General features: G+C 37.8%; 1 protein-coding gene across 15 annotated transcripts in view; it reads right to left on the bottom strand.

Moving 5' to 3' along the window:
- LOC129727911 (polypyrimidine tract-binding protein 2) overlaps nucleotides 1-20,599 on the bottom strand; it is a 594,233-nt gene that overhangs the window by 21,189 nt on the left and 552,445 nt on the right. For 13 of the 15 annotated variants that reach the window (XM_055686193.1, XM_055686253.1, XM_055686216.1 and 10 more), the window contains 2 exons: nucleotides 20,346-20,575; nucleotides 16,072-16,105 (listed from right to left, as the gene is read on the bottom strand). In XM_055686193.1, coding sequence (XP_055542168.1) covers nucleotides 16,072-16,105; nucleotides 20,346-20,575 — 264 coding nt within the window. The remainder of the gene's footprint in view (nucleotides 1-16,071; nucleotides 16,106-20,345; nucleotides 20,576-20,599) is intronic. The other 2 variants (XM_055686243.1, XM_055686279.1) reach the window with 2 other exon arrangements.

The raw sequence follows: 20,599 nt of genomic DNA, 5'->3' as shown, positions 1-20,599 counted from the left end.
CGAATTTGCTCGGGACATTCTACACAAACAGTTGATTAGTTACATAAAATGCAACCTCTGCCTTCCCATGGTAGACAGGTTAAATACAATTTTTGCGGTTTTCTCAAATTTGCAAATCTTCCATTAGGCAGTCAATAATCGTGTTAGCTATTTTGTGCATTCATTATGTTTGTCTATCTGTCTTCTGCGCCCTTTTTTCAACGCATAACAAGGGGAACAACAATAAACAAAACAGCACTTTTCGTACACTTTTTTTTTTCGTTGTTCAAATCATTGGGAAAAGTCGTGGGAAGTTAAGGGTGAACATAGAACTACTTAACCTAAGAGTAATGAATATTTTGACTGAATTGATTATTTAGAGAACAAAACTTGTGACATGGATTTGCGTTTTTTTCTCAAATTAAAGATAATGTCATTTTACTTTCAGGAAAAATACTGCGATTTAACTATATTTCGTTTATCACGCGTTACATAGATTCTGAAAACTTTTCAGAAGTGAATTCACAACTTTTTCAGCATTATGATTTGCTAGTCCATCAAAGTTGCATCTCTCTGGTTATCTGCCAACATCTTCAACTTGTTTGCATCCAGCGCTCAAAATGGCCAAGCCGATGAAAAAAAATGATATTGGGGGCCAACATTTCAAAATAAGTGATTTCGAAACTTAAAAAAATAACCTGGAACTGTCTTGCAGAAACCGTTGAAAAGGAAACAATTTTATTTTTAACTTCTTTTAAACTTTTCAAGAAAAAAAAATGTTTCCCGAAATTTTCCCAAATCCTTATTAGGGTTTTTTCTGAAGAATTTTTAGTTTTTGTTGCTCCATGATCATCAATTGAATATTTTTAATACTCAACTACTGCCAACAACTTTGCCGAAAACATCGCGCCAATCAAACGATTCGTTCTAGTTTCAAAAAATAAGCTTTTTGAGATATTCAATAATTTTTTTTAATAGAACTACTATCTAAAGCTTTGCCGGAAACATCACACCAATCAAGCTAATTATTTTAGCTTTTAAAATATTAAAAGCATTTTTGTTTATTGGCCACAGATTTAGCAGCGGTTCACAGGGCGATTACAGGGATAGCACTACGATCCTGCAGACACTAACAGTCTCTCTCGAGCCGAGACACGAACCTACGACGACTGACTAGTTAGGCCAGCATAGTACCCTAAGGCCAGTTACAAAACGAAAAGCATGTAAAAAGTCGTATGCAGGAACAAATAAAATAAATAAAAGGTTTTCTTGAAATATCTCGAAAACGGTAATATTGTTTTCTAAGAGCATTTCTGGTTGTATTTACTTTAAAAATAGTTTTTTTTTACAGTCAAATTGTATAATTTACAGAAAAAATACGAAAAAAAATGTACAAAAATTAGTTTTTCAAAAAATTCCAAAATAATGTTTGCTCTATTTTGTGGCAAGTTTTAAATGTTTTTCCAATTAACTGCTCCGCATAGCAAGTTCGTCCCAAACCCAAATTTTCACCAGTAGTTTCTAAGCGGAAATGGTAGTTAGTTTCGCTAGAGTTCGCCAAATATTTCATCTAAAAGACTAGCTGAAATAAAAATCTATTTGAAAAACAGGAGAATCAGAACTGTGTGCCACTTAGTTTATCCTCAATTCGTTCATTCAAACAACTCCTAATAACTGGTAATGTTAGTAAGATTGTACAGTGAAACTTATTTTGCATTGTTCTTAGAAATTGAAACAGTTTCTATTGTACATATGAGAATTTATGATTGATTCTCTCACTAAAAACGTTTTCTCGACAAACTGGCAACTTTCATTCCCAAACTCCGGACCGATTTTCGACCCCGGTTTCAATTCGCTTTACCATCTTGAGAAGTCCCACAGAGTCCATTCAATTTTTTTTAGAAAACACCAGATTTCGACGTTTAATGCTATTCTAAGATATTTGGTGTCAACATTTATTTCATTTGAAAAGCAGGACTGATAAAAGTAATCAGCTGGTCAGCGGGTCAAAATAAGTAAGTTTAGTGACTTTTTGGTCAAAAAAATGACTGCTGAAGAAAAATGTGACTTTTAAGGGACCAAATTGCAGTCCTGCACTTCCAACTTCTCCATCATTTGTAATTGCATCATACACAATATTTGAAAAAATCTTGGTAATAAAATCCCGATTAAATACAAAAATTCCCGACTTTTTCCCGCATTTTTCCCGATGTAATTTAATTCCCGACTTTTTCCCGCATTTCCCGTTTTCCCGATTAAGTGGCCACCCTGCTAATATGACTTTTATAAAAATGTTCATTCGAGTTTTGTATATTTGTTGATATCGTCGATCGTTCAAATAATTAACAGTCTGAATATTGAAAGCAACGTGTTGATTATATTCTGCGTAACCTGTGGGATAATTTTGGTTTTTAAAATTATCAACAAATTAGCTTAAAATTCATATTGCTCATTAACAAAGAGCACAATATTAATACAAACTGTATCGCACTTGAAAGATTGACCTCTGCTCTAAAGATATACAATAATTTGAAAAAACTTAAAGTCATCAAAGTTTGGATATCGGGGAGTGCCCTCCTAATGATCTTTTCCATGAGACTTTATTATAATAAATATTTTCTTTTGCATATTTTCATATTCCTTCCTTTGGAAATGTTATTTTAGTTTTTGTTGCAAAGCTCTGCTTAAGATTACATCATACTCAAATATAATTGCCAGCTAACATAAGCTTTGAACAACAATGTTCGAAGAAGACCGCGACCGTTAATTCTTTGTCAATGTATCTCCTGTATATTCTCAACACGAAGCCTAAAAAGCACTAAACGCATCAAAAGGCTGGACCTGATGGAATTGCTTCCGTATTCTGGAAGGATATTTCTGAAGAACTTACAGTTTTATTAGAACGTCTTTTCAATATATCAATGAAGAATGGAATATTCTTCTAATCTTGGAAATGTTCGTATTTGGTCCCTATTCTTGAATCAGGTGCTTAATCTCACATCCGCAACTATCGTGGAGTTGCCATTAGTTATCTCCTGCATTTTAAAACTTTTCGAATCATTTGTAAATGACAGAATTTCCAGTAGGGGAGAACCGTACAAGACGCACCAGTTGGGTAAGATGCCCCACGCTAATAATTCTCCAAAATACTCACACTTGTGTCCTTCGCTTTTCTCATAAAACCCCAGCTTTTCTACAGTATAAAATAGTATGCCATATTGACTGAAATACTTAAAAAAAACTGTACAATTGGCTGCGGCTCTGTACAGCATGTAATTATTCATGGATTTTATATAAGCTTTTATGATTAACTAACTTATAAATAATACAAAAAACTGTGATTCCCCTAACCTTCACACTTTTGGAATTAATGATACTATGAATATTTCAATTTACTTCACTAACTTTCGTCAACTTTTACCTAAAAAAGATCAAAATTAAAATTGGGGCAGAATGCACTAAGAAGCGCTTGCAAGAGATTGCTTGACAACTTAGGGCAGGTTCCATTGGTTTAGATATTACTTTTGAGACTTCAGAACTTCTCACTTCGCGTGCTGATTTCTGCTTGTGGCATGTTAGCCTTTTGCTTCGGAGCATATTGGCCTTTGTTGTGGTTCGTTTTGGTCGCGGGCTCGTTTGTTTTTACCAAAAATAACATTGAAATCGAGTATTTTAGGATTAACTTCTTCATAAACATGCATTATATAGATCCTACACGTTCAATGTCGTTTGATAATGATTAGGAGCGTTGTAAATCGCGCAAATACTTAACTGGTGCGTTTTGTACAATCCTCCTCTGGGTAAAAACCATATCACTAGCAAATACCATGACGTTTTAAAGGTCGTTAAACAACATCGAATCTTTTGGGATTTGTAACTTCTATTCTTAATGCAATGGATAATGGTAGATACGAAGATGCTCTCTACGTTGACATCAGTAAAGCATTTGACCGAAGCAACATACCGTTCATTCAAGCTGCAACAAAATTAATGGACTTTCAAAATAAACTATCGACACCCATTTCAGTCACCTTTGGGGTGCCCCAAGGTTCGCATTTGGGTCTTTTCATACTTGGAAAATATAATAACAATTCACCCAGTGGACATGAAACCCTTCATTAAAATCAGCAATTCTAGCAACGTAGAAAATTTGCTGGAAGAAGTCAGTTTATTTTACATTTGGTGCGATAGAAGCGGCCTACTCCAACTTAACCCTCTAGTGCCATAGCCTACTTTTAGACGGACATCGGTATAGAATCACTACAAATGCTCATAAACTTTATAAAAGTATTAGAGATATATAGGGATTTTACTGAAGCCCGTCCAAAGACGTTACGCAATAACATTTAACCGAAAAATTGGAATACCACATATTGTAACAACTCTAGCAAACAAAACTGTACAAAATGCAAAATTAATAGGGACCTAGACACCAAGGTACCTTTAACAGGATATTTTTACTCTATCATCATTGAAACAAAAGCAAATTGTAGAATATTATAATCTTATATGTAATCCCTACGCTACCGTACACAAAAAACGCGTAGAATCCGTTCAAAAATGATTCCTTTTATACGCGCTTCGCAACATAAATCGGACTGCTTTCCCTCTGCCATCGTATGGAGCACGTTGCATGCTGATTAATCTGCAAACATTCAAGCCGGTATTTCGAAGTGCTACTTGTCGCCAATGACATTATTTCAAATCAGATATTCAGATATAGATATAGATTCAACTGTATTACGATCACAACTTAACTTTCATACATCCTCAAGATATCTATAAACAAGACAACTATTTCCAGAAAACCAATGCCGAACAAATTAGGCTCCATTCATCAAGCATAATGCGTAAGTTATCCTACATTGCGAAACCATTAATATGACAATGTAGAAAGAAGAAATTAAAAACTGTTCGAAAGGAACTAGAAAGAATGTTTAGCATGTAAGAAAAACATTGTAAACATTTCAAATAACTACTGTAATGTAACACTGTATGAAGTCTATTTTGTTTCACAAAATTCATAAATAAATAAATTTACTAAAAAAAGATCCTCGAAAATACCCATTTTTGCCCATTTCAACATGTTCTTTCATTTTCTACATAACTCAAAGCGGTTTCGAAATAAGATGTGTGAAAGCGCAAAAAAAAGAACATTATAAAAAAAATCAAATTTCACTATTCTTCAGAAAAGTGCGTATGTCTTGAAAGAAGGCCATCATGTACCTAAGACAGCATCCATAAATTACGTAACGCTCATTGGGAGGAGGGAAAGGTATCCTTGAGCAATACGATTTGTTACATTTCACGTAACAAAAAATCTTCAAAGAGACTCTTCAAAAGGAAGCATTTTTATTGGGCAAATTCTTCTACAGCGTTACGTGAATTTTATGGGAAGGTTGGTGTTGGCGTTACGTTTCGTTACATATGGGGGGTTTCAAAAATTTTTTTTTGCGTTACGTAATTTGCGGATGTCGCCTAAGTCAAATGTTTTCACCAAGTACATATGTATTAATCTCAACTTACCAAGCACAGACCCCGAAAAAATGAGTTGATAGCATAGAAAACGCAGGGCAATGTGTTTTGTCCTATTCTATTTCGTAATACATTCGAGTATGTTTAAACGAAACGAAAATTTGTCAATCAATTAAAATTTTTGTCGAAGCGCACGAAAAACACAAATCCATTACCAATAGGACTAAAAACGAGTTTTGAGTAAGAAGATGGCTTCCTCCTGTCGCTCTGTGCGTTTCCACCAACCCAGAAACACTGTATCCTTTGAGAGAAACTTGTCGTCTCTATAGACAACGAAAAATGAACCGGCTCGTATCGTTCCGCGCCCCACATTGCAAGTCAAAGGATAAAAGCAGAAGCCATAGAAAGAGGTTGAACTGCTCAAAGTTTCCTCCCAACGACCGCACTTAGTACTAGTGGTAAGTGGTAAGTGGCTGCCAACAGTGGCGTTGAACTTCGCATTGCAGTCGGTGAAAATGGACGACTGGAGCAAACAGGGCTAAAAGCTAATGGCTGGAAAATAATCGGTGGCATATTCTCCAAAAGAGAAATGCCATCATTCTTTCTCATTGCTAGTTTATAGTAATATAAACAATAAGATATCAAACACATTTCAAGCCATCGGGTATTATTCCAACCGTATTATTTCAAGCCTAGTCAAAATTCTTTGTGACGTTCCTGCCGAGTGAGGTGAACTCTGTCTTTGGTCATGGAAGTCGATTGGCTTCCCTTTTCCGTGGGGAAAATCTACCTTCAATCAATCATACACAGGGATCTGATCCTTTCGCCGCTCGAACAAGGACAAAGCTAAAGAATTAATCCTAGCAGCATCCATTAATTTTTGATGCTCGTACCACAGGTAGCACAACAACGTAACGGGATTGAGCGGAACGGAAATGGCTCAATCGATTAGAGCAGCTGCTAGTCAGGCCCATAAGAGCCGGGGCGGCCTTCGGCTAAACACAAGCACCAGGAGCGGAAGAAGTAAGTAAATCCTCCCTTTGTTTCATCATCTAGTCTTTCAGAGTAAACGAAAATAAGGCATCAGAACAGAGCCGGTGCTTTCTACAGGGAAAGTTTTCCTTCAAGTAAGACATGGACCACGAGCTTCCAAGAAGATTATTATGAAATGGCTTCTATTCGGGACTAGGGAGCTAATTTTAGCAAAATGATAGGAGCCCTTAAGTAAGCCTGCTTTTGTTTCTTATTTACGCGTAGTGATTTTTTTTATTTCCACTCAAAAAGCCGACTCGCAAATGTTGTAAGAGTTTCGAAGGCCTAGGCATGAATTTGGTGCAACAAAAAATCTCACATCGTCTACCTTTAAAAAGCTTTGAGCATCACAAATGGCTCTCATAATCCTAATGGTTTCCCCTACGGAGCATACCAACCAACCCTTTCATTCGACGTGGAAAACCGTTAGGATCACCATGTATGAATATATGTCTGACGCTCAGAAGGATATGTCTCCACGAGAAAAGACTTCCTTGCATATCCCCCTTCCCATCCTCCACCGGAAGGCTTTTCTTGCGATTTTTCTTCCACACAAAGCTACACAGTTACCACAGGAAGGAAATGGGCTTATCCATTCAGGTGTGCTTATATGTTTCGCCTTTGTGGGTTGAACTCAACTTAAGTTTATAGCAGGTGCAATTTTTCTTACATGTAGCATGGCTTTCGCCTGCAAAAAAGGTCCTACATGCAATGCAACACTACCTCCTCCCTCCTCCTTGGCAGGATTGTACAGTTCAAATTGAATTTCCACTGAGCAATCTTTTTTAATGTAATAGATCAAAAAAGAGTGAGATTGTATGCAACCGGTTGCCAGTTCTAAGTCCCGTCAGTACAAAAAAAATGTATGGATCTTTAGGTTGAGTTGTTATGTACTAATATGTAAATAAAGTTTTTAAATAAAAAAAAAAGTCCCTTTGAATGGGATTCGGAACGAAATTAAAGCCATATCTGCTTGCTCTCATGATCCTCCTTGTTCGGCGAAGTAAGTCCTATCAAATGCGTGTTCTTCAATGAAAGCCAAATCACTTTTGACTCCATAACAGTAGATAAGGCAAGCTTCAATAAAAACCATTAGATAATTAAAAACTTTTACTAGTTCGTACAGAGAGAACAATATGCGAAGCTGATGCTAACTATTGTACACTCACAAATGATCTTTTTTACAATCCAATTCATGTGTTGTCATTGCAGAAAATAAACAATTTAATCTTATTTCACCGTAAATTACTCAAAACCACAAACTGCTATGATTGATATGAATACATGAGTGCTGCTGTAAAGGTAAAAAGCAGAGCGGCAAAAATCCTTTCACTGTGAAATTCAAATTTGTTCTATCGATTTAGTACTGTAGCAGCAGTTCCCTCGCAGTGACATACATTTAGGATGCAGGACTCCATACGATGAGAGGAACGAGCACACGCTTCACTTGCTTAAATCCCCACTATTCATACATTCAATGAAGCTCCAAGCTCCTTGATACCGTTTTCTAGTGAAATGAAACACTGGATTACGGTACGGTTGTTCGTGAATGTAGGTGAGTATGTCGATATCAGTCCGAACATGAATATACTAAGATTGGTATAGTTACAGTTTAAATTCAAAATATTTAAAGCAAGAACTTTACTTGTAAAAAAATGGTCAGCTTTTGGCAAGTGATGTAGCGGCCACCAGAAATCCCTTCCACATGAACTTAATTTTCAATAAAACGGGAAGTACAAACCGTTGCAGTTTGTGGTGAAGCTGCAGAATTTATTGGTTCAATTTTTTACTACATGTCTCCCGATCAAAGTAAGTACCGAATGATGGCGTGCTTGTGGAGTTGGAAAATTTATTTTAGCAAATAAATTGAAACTTTTATCACACATCATTATCATTTTCAAAGTTCAACAGGCTATTATCGGTAGGAATCAAATAAAATACATTGTTAAACAAACACGGAACAACCTAATCGTGGTGTAGATCCAAAAAATTTTCTAGGTGCTAGTGCAATAATGTAGTTTAGGTTCATACGTTGAAAAAGTAAATGAATATGAACAGTGTTCAATCATGCCCTCGAATAACAATCAAGTAAAAAGGATCTCATACTATCTTCGTTCCCGAAGCCTTTACTTGATAGCGATAATTTGTTAAGAGAAGTCTTTTCAACCCAGACATCACTTTGATTGCCTTAAAATATAATCTGTTTTGCATCCTTGTAATTTAGCTGACAGAATTAGGGTAGGGAACATATTCTAAGCAGCTCTAGGAGCCGCCTGTGCATTGAGACGAAATATTCGAAATGTGTTGGGTGAAATTCAAACAGAAGTATATCAATCTGTTCTTTATCTTTTTCTCTGTCAGAACTTGTTTTCAGATTATAAAACTAAGCTAGCAAGCTTTAACAATAATCAATTAAAGTTACCAATCGAGGGACACTATTCCAATCACCCCGAACCTATTTTGAGTAGTTTCCATCTGTTTTGCAGGCGTTTTTTTTTTCAGCACCCGAAGTAGATCCTGAATGGCTGCAATATAGGTCGATTTGTTCCGAATGGTGATTGTTCACAGATTTCTTTGTGATTAGGCGTCGTACACAAATTACGTAACGCATGAAGGGAAGGGAGGGGGGTTAAGTCTGTGTTACTTATTGTTACATAGGGGGGAGGGGGGGTAGTTGAGACCGTTTCGTAACTGTGATGTTTACTCAATATTAGAAATTTGGAGGGGAGGCAAGTCTGTCCAGCGTTACGTAATTTTAGGGGGGGGGGAGTTATACCGAACGTTACTTATCGTTAAATAGGGGGGGAGAGGTCTGAAATCTAGGTTTTTAGCGTTACGTAATTTGTATACGACGCCTTAACGGTATTTCTTATATTCGTAAGACAGCTAGACAATCGAAGTTTTCGTTTCCATAATTGAAATTTTCGATATTGATCAAAATTCAGGAGTTTAAGGCCTGCTTTCTTCGACAGATTAAAATAGGCGTCACTGCCCGGACGAACACATAAGATTCGCATAGATTCCCTAGGATTCATCCCATTGGAATCGTGAAGCGTCCTCGATAAGGAATCCTGAAAAAAGAATCCTCAAGAATGCCCAGTCTATAGGGCTAGGATTCCTGAATGAGAATCGTGTAATGAGAATCCTTCAGATTCCCTAGGATTCCTAACAGTGGAATCGTGAATCGTCCTTGATAAGGAATCCTGAAAAAGATTCTTCAAGACTGCCCTGTCTATGGGGTTAGTATACTTGATTGCGAATCGTGTAATGAGAATCCGTCGGATTCCCTAGGATTCCTCACATAGAAATCGTGAAGCATCCTTGATGAGGAATTCTAAAATAGGAATCCTCAGGAATGCCCTGTCTATGGGGCTAGAATTCTCGAAGGAGAATCGTGTTAGGAGAATTCTTAGGATACGAAACCTTTCACTTCAACCGTTATGTGCTCGACGGGGTTCATGGGTACCCCAAATTAAAGTACTTGTAACTTCTGCAATTTTCATTCTTGATACTTGATACTTGATTTGATACTTGTAGCACCATATTTGAACAAAAATCCTTGTTAGGGTCAGTTGTTCAAATTTGTAATTCTGTTCGCATATTCAAAGAAGTTTGTTTGCATTCTACTAGGTTGAAGCAGACCCATGTCACGGCGACTGTTTCCTGAAGCCGCCGCCGATGATGATGGCGCTACTGTTAATGATATGATCTTAAGCTCCGTTCATTGTGCCGCATAGGCTGTTGCACATTTTTTTCGCGTGAAAAGTTTTAATGAATACATATCAATATGAATATTGAATTTATGATCCAGAACGTGTTGAAACATGTCTGGACATATCTATTTATGTCCTGCACAACATCTAGAGAACGAACGAAACAAAAAAAACATTCTTCGCTTTTTAGATTTCTACACACCACTTGCAGAAACAGCTGATCTTGCATGAACGAAGCTTATTCGGCTGTTTCGAAAGCACTGACAGCTTTTTGACGTAAAATCGAGCCAGAGAGCCAGAGAAAATTGGCTTCAAGCAAAATGTATGGGAATGACGTTCGTGACATGGATGTGGGTTGAAGCAATTTCGGCTTGATGCTAGAAGGACGCAAGGTCCATGTATAGTCGCAGTGTTCTGTTTACTTTGGTGATACCTATATATATATATATATATATATATATATATATATATATATATATATATATATATATATATATATATATATATATATATATATATATATATATATATATATATATATATATATATATATATATATATATATATTTGATTTCTGGTCTTTCTGAATCATATCATTTGAGGTTCAGATCAGAGGAAGCCAAAACAAGGGGAATCTAGAATCTGAAATATAATAAATTTTACATTGAACGTCTTAGTAGAATAGAATTAGATATTGAGAATATGCAATGTTTCCATTTAATTCTACTAGTACTACAAAAAATCTAATACCGCGAGAGTCATTTTCATTTGTTAACCATCAGTTACACGATTGTTTGGTCAATATCAATTCCAGACATACGTTTTAAGTAAAATTACCAAGTTACAGGATTAAATTAGGAAGTAGAACACTCTGAGAAGAAGTTATTTACTTTCTCAGAAACGCAATTTGATCCAAAATGGGAGCAAGTTTACCGTCTCTCGTAATGAGTATAATATCCTTTATGATGTTGGTTAGATTCTTCAATTTCATCTGGAAAAGAGACAGACACATTACGACACGTTTTCCTCACTCTAATGCTATACACTCTGTTTTTTTTACGCTGAGAATACGTACCTCGTAAAAAAACACGTTAAATATGCGGGAATCAAATCTGCGTTGAAAAACCGCGGTAATTCGAAATCCCTCGTAAGAAACATAGTTGATTCGAAAATGCGTCTAAAAATATGCGTTCATTCAAAATACCGCGTAAAAATATCCTCGTAAAAACCGCGTAAAAATATTCTGTTCAGATCGCAGAGACGATTCCTCTCACGATTCTGTCGCCGAGTCGCCGAGATTCCTAAATTTGGATTCTTGAGGTTTTCCATAAGCGATTCGAACAGATTTTGTCCGTATCGCAGAAACGGTTCCTTTCACGATTCATTTGGATTCTGTAGGATTCTTGAGAAGGTTTTCCATATGCGATTCTTATAGATTCCGTCCGTATCGCAGAAACGATTTCTCTCACGATTCGTTTGGATTTTTGAGGATTCCGGAAAAGGTTTTCCCGTATGCGATTCGCACAGATTCTGTACGTATCGCAGAAACGATTCCTCTCGCAATTCTGTCACCGAGTTATAGGAATCCTGGGAATTCTTACTCAGGATTCTCAGCGTGTTAGTTAGGGTGCTTAAGCCGTTCCCTACCCTAACTTGTCACTTGTAACAGTCTCTTGCTACTTAAGCTTAGCTTAGCTTGACTGACTGCATATTCCAATGGTTGCACTCCGTGATTGATCCGAATCAGTAAAATTGCGCAATTGAACGGGGCTGGGAGTAACCGACCATTCTTGCTGTACTAATTTTAGTGACTCAATACTTTTCAAAGGATCAATAACGGCGCCGGTCACGTCTTTGCAGTCAGGTTGGGAGAAAGGTGGGATGTAAGTATAACCTTTGCTGTTTGTAGACCGTGTTCACATCTGCATCTCCACAAAGATCACAGGAAGGAGATTTTTGTTAGTAGTAGCTTGATAAGAAATGCGATCATAATTTTTTTTATATCCGTCTCTTTTTAACTATTTTAGATTTATTTCTTGTTCGGTTGGCTGATTAGAGATGCACACTTAGTTGATTTATTTTGGGTACCAGGTTGGGCCAACAGACAATAAGAATGCAGTTTGAGTCGCGCTCAAGCGTGTGCGGTTTTTTCAATAAAACACAAAAATTGTTTAACTTCTTAATTTAAGACTGATTGTTAACATATTATATGTTAACAGAGTGGTCATTCGGTCAAGGCTTCGAAGTATAATTTTTTTAAATTTTCAAGCTTGGATTTTTGAGTGGAAACGGTTGTACAAAACTACGCTAATCAAATCGTTTGATAACCATAAAATTTCGTTGTATTAGATATTTCTAGCTTCTAGCTCATTATACACTATGTTATAAGCAATGTTGATAATGGACACTAACAAGAGTTCGTAGCCTTGTCCCGTTAACCGTTATGTACTTGGCAGGGCACCCGGGTACCTTTTCAGACTTTATTGCTTTAAAAAACAAGGAAAACCTCAACTCTGCCAGCCGAAACCTATGGAATGCCCCAAATAGTGGAAATAAACCATTTTTTTATCATCAGACTGTTTATAGCAGCAGGGAGGGGGGGTCGAAGGGGGGGGGGGAACTTTCATGTTTCTTACCCCAGAAGTACCCGGGTACTCACAAAATGAAATACTTCTTGCCTTTTTCATTTCTTGACCGATTTTCGATCTTGGCCTGTCAAAAGATTGGAAAATCTGTCTACTTGTGGAATTCGGGATCGACTAGAACCTGTGACCACATCTGGTTCCTGTAAATCTGAATCTTCGGGAGCATGTTCCGGTGAAAACAATTAGTACAATTGTCAATTGAACCGAACAACTTTGTTATCAAAATTCATCTCCCAGCTGGTCTCGAGGTAACGTGTGAGGAAAAAAATCCGAACAACTTTCAAATGGGTCACGATTTCGAAGTGCTGCACAAATCGAAAAATCCTTTTCCACAAAATGAAAATCCACTTTTATATAACTGGTAACACGACTAGTCAATTCTGTCAAGTTACGCTTAGTTTGAAAAAAGGCGTGGTTGGAAGAAGATCGTTGTAAATTGATTTGCAATTTTTGTGAGCGAAATAAACAAAAAAACTAAAAGTGAAGGTTCCACTATTCTAAAGATCTTGGATATAGAAAAAAAAACATTTATATACATTATCGACCAAGTCTTCGAGAATGAAAAAACCTTCAAAAGAAAATCTGGTTCCGGACGAAAATGCACTTTGCAAGAGAGCAAAGTTCGAGCGAAGTTGAGGGCAGAAACGCCTGGTCGGTCGGCGTAATCATATCGTGAGCTGGGCAATAAATACCTGATTGATTCAAAAACGGTTAACAATTTCCTGCATGAAATGGGTTTAAAACTTTAAATATAAGTACCATAAAAATGACAAAGTAGTGTTTTGGCCAGACTTTGCATTGTCAAACTATGCTAATGCAACTTTAGCGGATTTGCGCAAGGCAATATCGGGTTTATTCCGAAAGGATACAATTCTCAAAATGTGCCACAACTGCAATATATTGAAACTTTCTGAGCAAATTTGAAGCGGATGGTCTAGCATAAAGATTACAGAGCAAAAAACATCGATTGTTTGATAGAAAAATCAAAAAGGAGCTCAAAACTATTGAAACATCCGGAATTCAGAAAGCTATAAAGCAAGTACCCCAGAGGATCAGGAAATCAACGCGATGTGAAGCTGAGTTTTTCCTATGAGGTTTGTAAATAAGTGACATTACATGAATAAACAAACAAGTATAGGAAAATAAGTTGCGCAAGATTTTAATTTGGAATCTCGATAGTTTCTTGGCGGGTTTTCGATCTTTAGGTCCCTATGAACTCGGAATGAATTCAATACAATACAATACATGAACCTAAAAGAAATAAGATGCCAGGAAAAGTTATACGCGTTGCAAAAATGTTTATTTTGGCACACACTCCTAACATCCGAAACATTTCCGGTGTAGGTCGGTCACGTCGAGTTCTCAAGTAATACTCGGAAACAAGGATAGTTTTCCAGTACAATTAAACCTGTTTCATCATAATTGATTCATCTTTCGTAAAGTTCTAGCCATTCAAAAATTGACTAAATTCTGCATGACTTAATCGTTTTGTGTACCCCCGTGCGTTTTAATAACTTTGTATTTTAAATTACTTATACGAAATGCGATTGGGAATCAACTCTAATCACTTGAAGGTTCTACGGAGGAACTTATATGTTTTGAGTTTTTTAACGCATTTTACTGCTAAGACATCAATTTCGACTATGTCCGACATACATATAAGTTTACGGAATTTGCATAACTTGCTCATTTTCATTAGAAACAATTGAGTGAATTATTAGTAGCAATACGGTGATATCCCTCCCCCGTAAAAAATCAAATTGTGTCGAGACTCGGAACCTGTCACTGAGACTGCTGAAAGATTGCGCCACATGCAAACCGCGGAAGTTACATCTGATATCAGGAGCATAATGCAATAATTCCGATAGAGGTCCGCTTCGCACTGGAAAAAACCGTCCATTAACTGTCAGAAAACTGTCACTTTAGCTAGAAAAGCTAAACAATAAGTTTCGCTACTGTTATTCTGCTTTCCTGTCAAAGCAGTATTTCCTGGAAGCTAAATGAACAAGAAATAAGAAACCGATCATATTCCCACAAGAGCAACTCCTGAAATCTATCGTCTTCGTCATCATTATCATCATTCAAATGAGGCATATTCCATTCAAACTCGGTGGTTTCGTCGTGTGTCATCTTGATCCCTCTCCCAACAGTTCGCCTTCCGTTCCAGCAGGTCTCTCGCAACTGCTCCCCGAAGACGGTGAACTTTTCAATTTTTCTTTTTTTATCATTTACAGTAATATGGCATCACCAAGCTACCAAATGATGCAGAATAAAAATTTGACATTTGACTGACAGGTCGGCAGCTGTGTGCTATTTGTTTTTCCCTCTTCTACTTTGGTGTTTTGTTTGGGGAATATCAGCACACGCATATAACCGAATGCGAAGCGTCACTTTTGTCCGCTTTATTCGACGTTGTTCATTTGTTATTACTTCAGTTTTACCACCGCACAACTGTCATCGCGATGTCAACCCCCCGATAGGCTGCTGTAAAAGTTCGTACCTCGCGTTTAGATTTATTACTTAGCACAATATTCTCTTCTAATTGTAAGGGAAGATATTTTGAATGATTTCTTGAGATTGCGGCTGAATTCGGAAACGGAAAACCTCAACAGCTAAATAGAGTTTATGGTAAACGATAATGATAACATCAACAGCAATAACAAAAAATGTAAAAGAAATGCTTGTTATTTGATTTTTTAGAATAATGATAAATCGAAAATAGGAAAAGCGACGGCGCAAGGTAACTTTGTTTGATCAGAGTTTTGAACTCGGAAAATTTGAAATAAGAAGAAAAACACAAAATTGAAGCGATTTTAGTTCTATTTCTCGTTGGATGAATTGGTTTGTTGAGCGGTCGGTTGAAAGGAAATAAAAAAAAATGTGATGAAAACACTTACACACAAATGAATAGTTTTAGAAAAAAAAAACAGATCGAAATATGAAGGTATGGTTTAAAAACAATGTCGCACACCAGTTTTTTTTTGCGGTGCGCACAGTCGCACTCGGAAATTGTGGCTGGAAGAAGGAAAAATCGAAGATCTTGAAACTAAAAAATCAAACAACACAGTAACCGGATCGGTAAAAAAGATGTTATCAAGCAAACAAAAAAAAACACAACAGGAAAATAAGAATCTATTCAATAAAATGAAGCTTTAGATACTATCCGAGAAAAAAATCTCAAACTAAAACATGGGAAATTATAATAACACATGTGTGTGCGGACATACCAAAGAGGGTAAATAGAGCATCAGGCGTGACCATCTACAGAAGAGAAGAAAAATAGAGAAAAATCAGTTAGCAGATGAGAAAATTTCGGTTTGTATTTTTTTGGGTTTTGTTCTATTTTGTTTTTTTTTTTTTGTTTCCTGGTAAGGAATGGTGGTTTTCACAAATTTACTGATGGAACACAGGTTGGGGGCAGCAGTGTTAAGATTCTACACGCCTCTGATCCATGAATTATCATTTTAAACAGTTTGTCTCGTGCGATTCAACAGTTGCACAGAACGTAAACAGTGCGTAACTTAGGTTGATGAATACTGAGAGAGGATCGGGGTGGAAATTATAAATCAAGAAGATAAAGAGGAAGAAAATAGAAAATTCTTCAAAACTTCGACCATAGCTGGTATAATTACTTAATACGCAGACAAAGACATATTAACTAAAGGCCTCTTTCGTTTTAATACCACTCCAATTAATTATCATCTCTACCAGTCCCTCCGAAAGATAAAGTGCCACTTTTAATTAGGTTCCACAGTCCATTTTTTTCACTTCATTAGTGTCAGTATGAATAGGACCAGAAAACGCGTGCGATTCCAACGAAAAGATCTCTATGAACGAACTAGTGCAATTTTAATCGGGAACGTTGATGCAGAGAACAAGATTATGCATAGTGCTTCACGTTTCTAACCAACTCTTCTACTCGGTAAGGAGGAACTGAGAAAACTCGTCACTAATCATAACAATAGAGCGAAGCTGAACAAGAAAAGTTGCCATTCGAAAGGAACGTAAAAGCAGAATGTAGCCGACACAATCAGATTCAGAACAGAGATCGAGGATGTGAGGGAAATGGCTCTCGTAAAAATTTGATAATTTTTAAATGAAGCAAAGTGAACCCTTCGCATCACCAGTGCAGATACAGAGTAACTGGGTTACAAAATGATTCTAAAACACAATAAAAGTAAATAATTTTATAATTAGTAATTTGAATTTGGCACCCGTTTACCCGTTTATCGCTGTGGATATCAGTTTACTAGATGACAAGAGTGAAAATCATTTTCTAGGATGCGGCATAAAAGTATGGAAGCAACCAGAAAGCATGATACATGAAGGCTAACGCCAGCATTTATACTCTTGCTGGAGATGAGTTTCATGAATTTACGCCAGATTAAGTTGAAATGATGAGGAGGTTATTGTCAAGAAAAAAATTGACTAAAAATGACAAACTTGGCAATGAAATAGCTAGAGTTACAGAGAATGGAAAATACTAGATGTAGAGTCTTCAATCTAAACAAGCCTTATTTTAAACTCAGTGCTCTATTTAACCGGTATGAACCAATGTTTACACGAAAACCACCTCACTTACAGATTGCTTTTTTCAGACCAGTTTCCAGGGTTCCCACTCGTATATCGTGGCGTTCATAATAACGCTTATCGTGTTATTATAATACAATTTTGGTAATGAAAATTATCATCTCAGTCGCGTCCCGAAATGCGCCCGCGTGAACGGTTTACTCGAAAAAAAACACGCTTGGAAATGCTAGAAAAATATGCAAATCTCTCACAAAGACACGCGGATAGGAAGAGGAAACCACTACACAATCAAGATATTTTTTCTCCTTTGATGTCATTTAAATTACTTTTCCTCGGAGCTACTCCATTTTATTCAATCGTTATCGTCTTTTTTTGCTTTTACCTAAAGGCTCACGCGTAACAGGAAAACGACAACCAGTGATAGACCAAATTAAGTGAAACATTTTTTCGATCATCGAAACATGAGCTGAGTTCGCGTACACTGTCTCGCTTACCACTGCTACGACGCGAGTGTCACGCGTCAACCAGGAATCAATCCAATCAATTTCACGCCATTTTACTTCCCATTGCGCGTATTAAGTACAGGGATGCTGTTGTTCTCTGAACGCCACACGGAGCGCCCGGGAACAAACACCGCCCGAAACCGAATTTAAATCACTTTACAAACAAGTTTATCCTCGGCTTCCCACTTCACTCCAACAGGCGGAGATGCTACCGGTGAATAGGGCCAAGGCGGAAGCCAGACACGCTTCGAAGCTCGATAACGAAGAGCAAATAACGAGTTGTTGCAATCTTCTCGCCGTCGTCGCCGTTCTGCTGCAGCAACTAGTTCTGCTACTACCAGCAACACTATTATGTAGCGGTGGTAGCTTCTCGGCACTTCTCTTCTCGGTCGGAATTCCGACGAAGGGAGCTGCCACCGTCGCTGAGGAAGAATCCGAAAGCAAACTTTTCCTGATTGCCACAACTTGTGCCCTACGCGAAAAAAACCGTCGACCGAAAATGGTGGGATAAATCACTCGACAAGTGTGTGAATTTTAAACAAGAAACCCCGACCGAATTGCTTCATGCGGGAAGATGGGAAGTTTTTCTCTCGCTTGCGCTAACTGAATGGATAAGTCAAAAGCAACAGATTGTAGATCTACCAAACTAGGGGGGTTCCTCGATGGTGATGAATTTGGCTTCCTGTCTTTCAAAGGTTGATTGATGATAGCACGAAGTGGCTTGCTGGCGATAGAACACTTTGTGGTCATCGCTATTGGGAGCAAGACGTGAAAACATGTGCTGCACATTCGTTGCGATTACTATTACATATCACCCCTCGTCAAACCAGAAAAACTTAACATTCAACAAAGACATTCTACCATAGACCCGGCACGACCCGCTAAGCGATTATCCTTACGCCAATCTGGACCTGTGAGGCATCATTCTTTTAACTTTAGCAACCTCAACATCATAGTGTAGTTCCGAAACAGTGAAGTTGGCGTAGTAGCTAGCAGTTGTCTTACACAAGTTACTCTACGCGGTCTGTTATTGCAGTATAAATTATCTTTTCATATTTTCCCTCATCCCACTGCATGCACCCTGCGCGAATTATTCGAGCGAGTGGTATGGAATCGTACGATTTGCATAAACGATTCGCCTTCTCCACAGGAAAGAAAGTTTTATCCCCCTGGGGAGCGGCGCCGGCACCCAGTCTTGGGAAAATGACGACAACCGAGCGAGAAAAATTGTCCACGCAGTAAAGCTGCAGGGCTACTCGCCAGAGCCCAGGATACTGATATTACAAAACTTTCAAGTAAATCAGCGACGGGACCAACCGAAGGAGGAGAAAATATTAAGGAATAATAGAACGAAAAACGGTGAATTGCAGTGTGCCGACCAAACGGGAACTCTGTGACCGACAAAATGTGGGTTAAACGGAGACCGACGGCGGTGCGGTACAAAGAGAGATGGGAACGAGAACGCAATCATTTTGATTATTACTGTGCACAAAGAATTTTTCGCAATTTTCGCTCTGGAGGCGATTTGTTTTTAAAGAAGCAAAAACGGTCCACCAAGCCAGGGTGACGAGAAGTCTGTCTCAGCATTTGTTTAAGTAAAGAAAAAACAAACTGTTTCGTTTCTGTTGAATTTGTAAGCACTTTATACAATAATAAAATCAATGGCTTTTCGTATCTGTCTTTGGTAGGGACAAATCCAACGAATATTTGCATGCCGCACCGATCGAAAGACCAATGCTAAGTCAGTAATTACGGAAACTGAGTCACGGTCGAGTTCGACCGGAGCATATGAAAATCTACACTCCTAAATGGAAAATCGAAGGATAGAAAAAGAAAATTGCCAGCTATTAGCTATCCTCCCGAGTGTTCATGGTACACACAGGTGAAATAGGACACCGAACAAGATCGAGAGAGAGAAAGACGTAGACAGTGCAAAAAGGTATATGTAGAAGAGACAGACAAATCGAGAATGAAACAGAATAAAAGTCGGATGCAGCGACGGTAAGACAGGACGATGGCCCTTTCCCGCCTGGATGCGATCCCCTTACAGCAGGGAGAAGTTGTTACATCAGATTAGAGAATGTAAGAGAGAGAGAGATGTGGAGTACAACGCAAGCACAAAAAATATCTGAATAGAGAGAAATAGAGACAGATGAACAAAGCGAAATCCACTTCAACAAACAGTACGAATTGAAAAAGGGGGACAAAATAATGTAGCGAGTCGACGAGGCAACGGTAAAATATAAAAAGGATTAATCTAGGATGTTATGTTGGACAGAGATAGTGCGACAGAGGTAGCGAGAGAATGTCAACAAGTAAAAAAACCTGAAAGTAAACATTTTCTGTACGTAAAAATGAAACTGACTGAGTAAGAGTGTATATGTAGAAGAAGACAGACAATCAGATAGACAGGTAGAGAGACAGAGAGAGATAGTTAATTATGACCTGAAGGAACGTTTTATAATTACCTCCTCGTTGAGATTGGAGACGAGTAGCACGTTGGAAAGTCCCCGCAGAACGGCCGGATTGGGTGTTCCAAGAGCACCGTTCGATGCCAGAGCAAAGGCGCCCAAATTCGGTAGGGCCCCTCCGTATGCGCTGGCCAAGGCCGGCGTGCCGAGACCCAGACCGAATGGTGGAATCACACCCGGAGTTGCTAAGCCATTCACTAGAAAATAGGGAGATTTGTCTAATTTGACTATTACACGGTAATTGTTCCGGG

The sequence above is a fragment of the Wyeomyia smithii genome, chromosome 1, assembly GCF_029784165.1.
Source record: "Wyeomyia smithii strain HCP4-BCI-WySm-NY-G18 chromosome 1, ASM2978416v1, whole genome shotgun sequence".
Classification (NCBI taxonomy): Eukaryota; Metazoa; Arthropoda; class Insecta; order Diptera; family Culicidae; genus Wyeomyia; species Wyeomyia smithii.
Note: the sequence above shows the minus strand (reverse complement) of the source record. Positions and strands in the feature narration are given on the sequence as shown.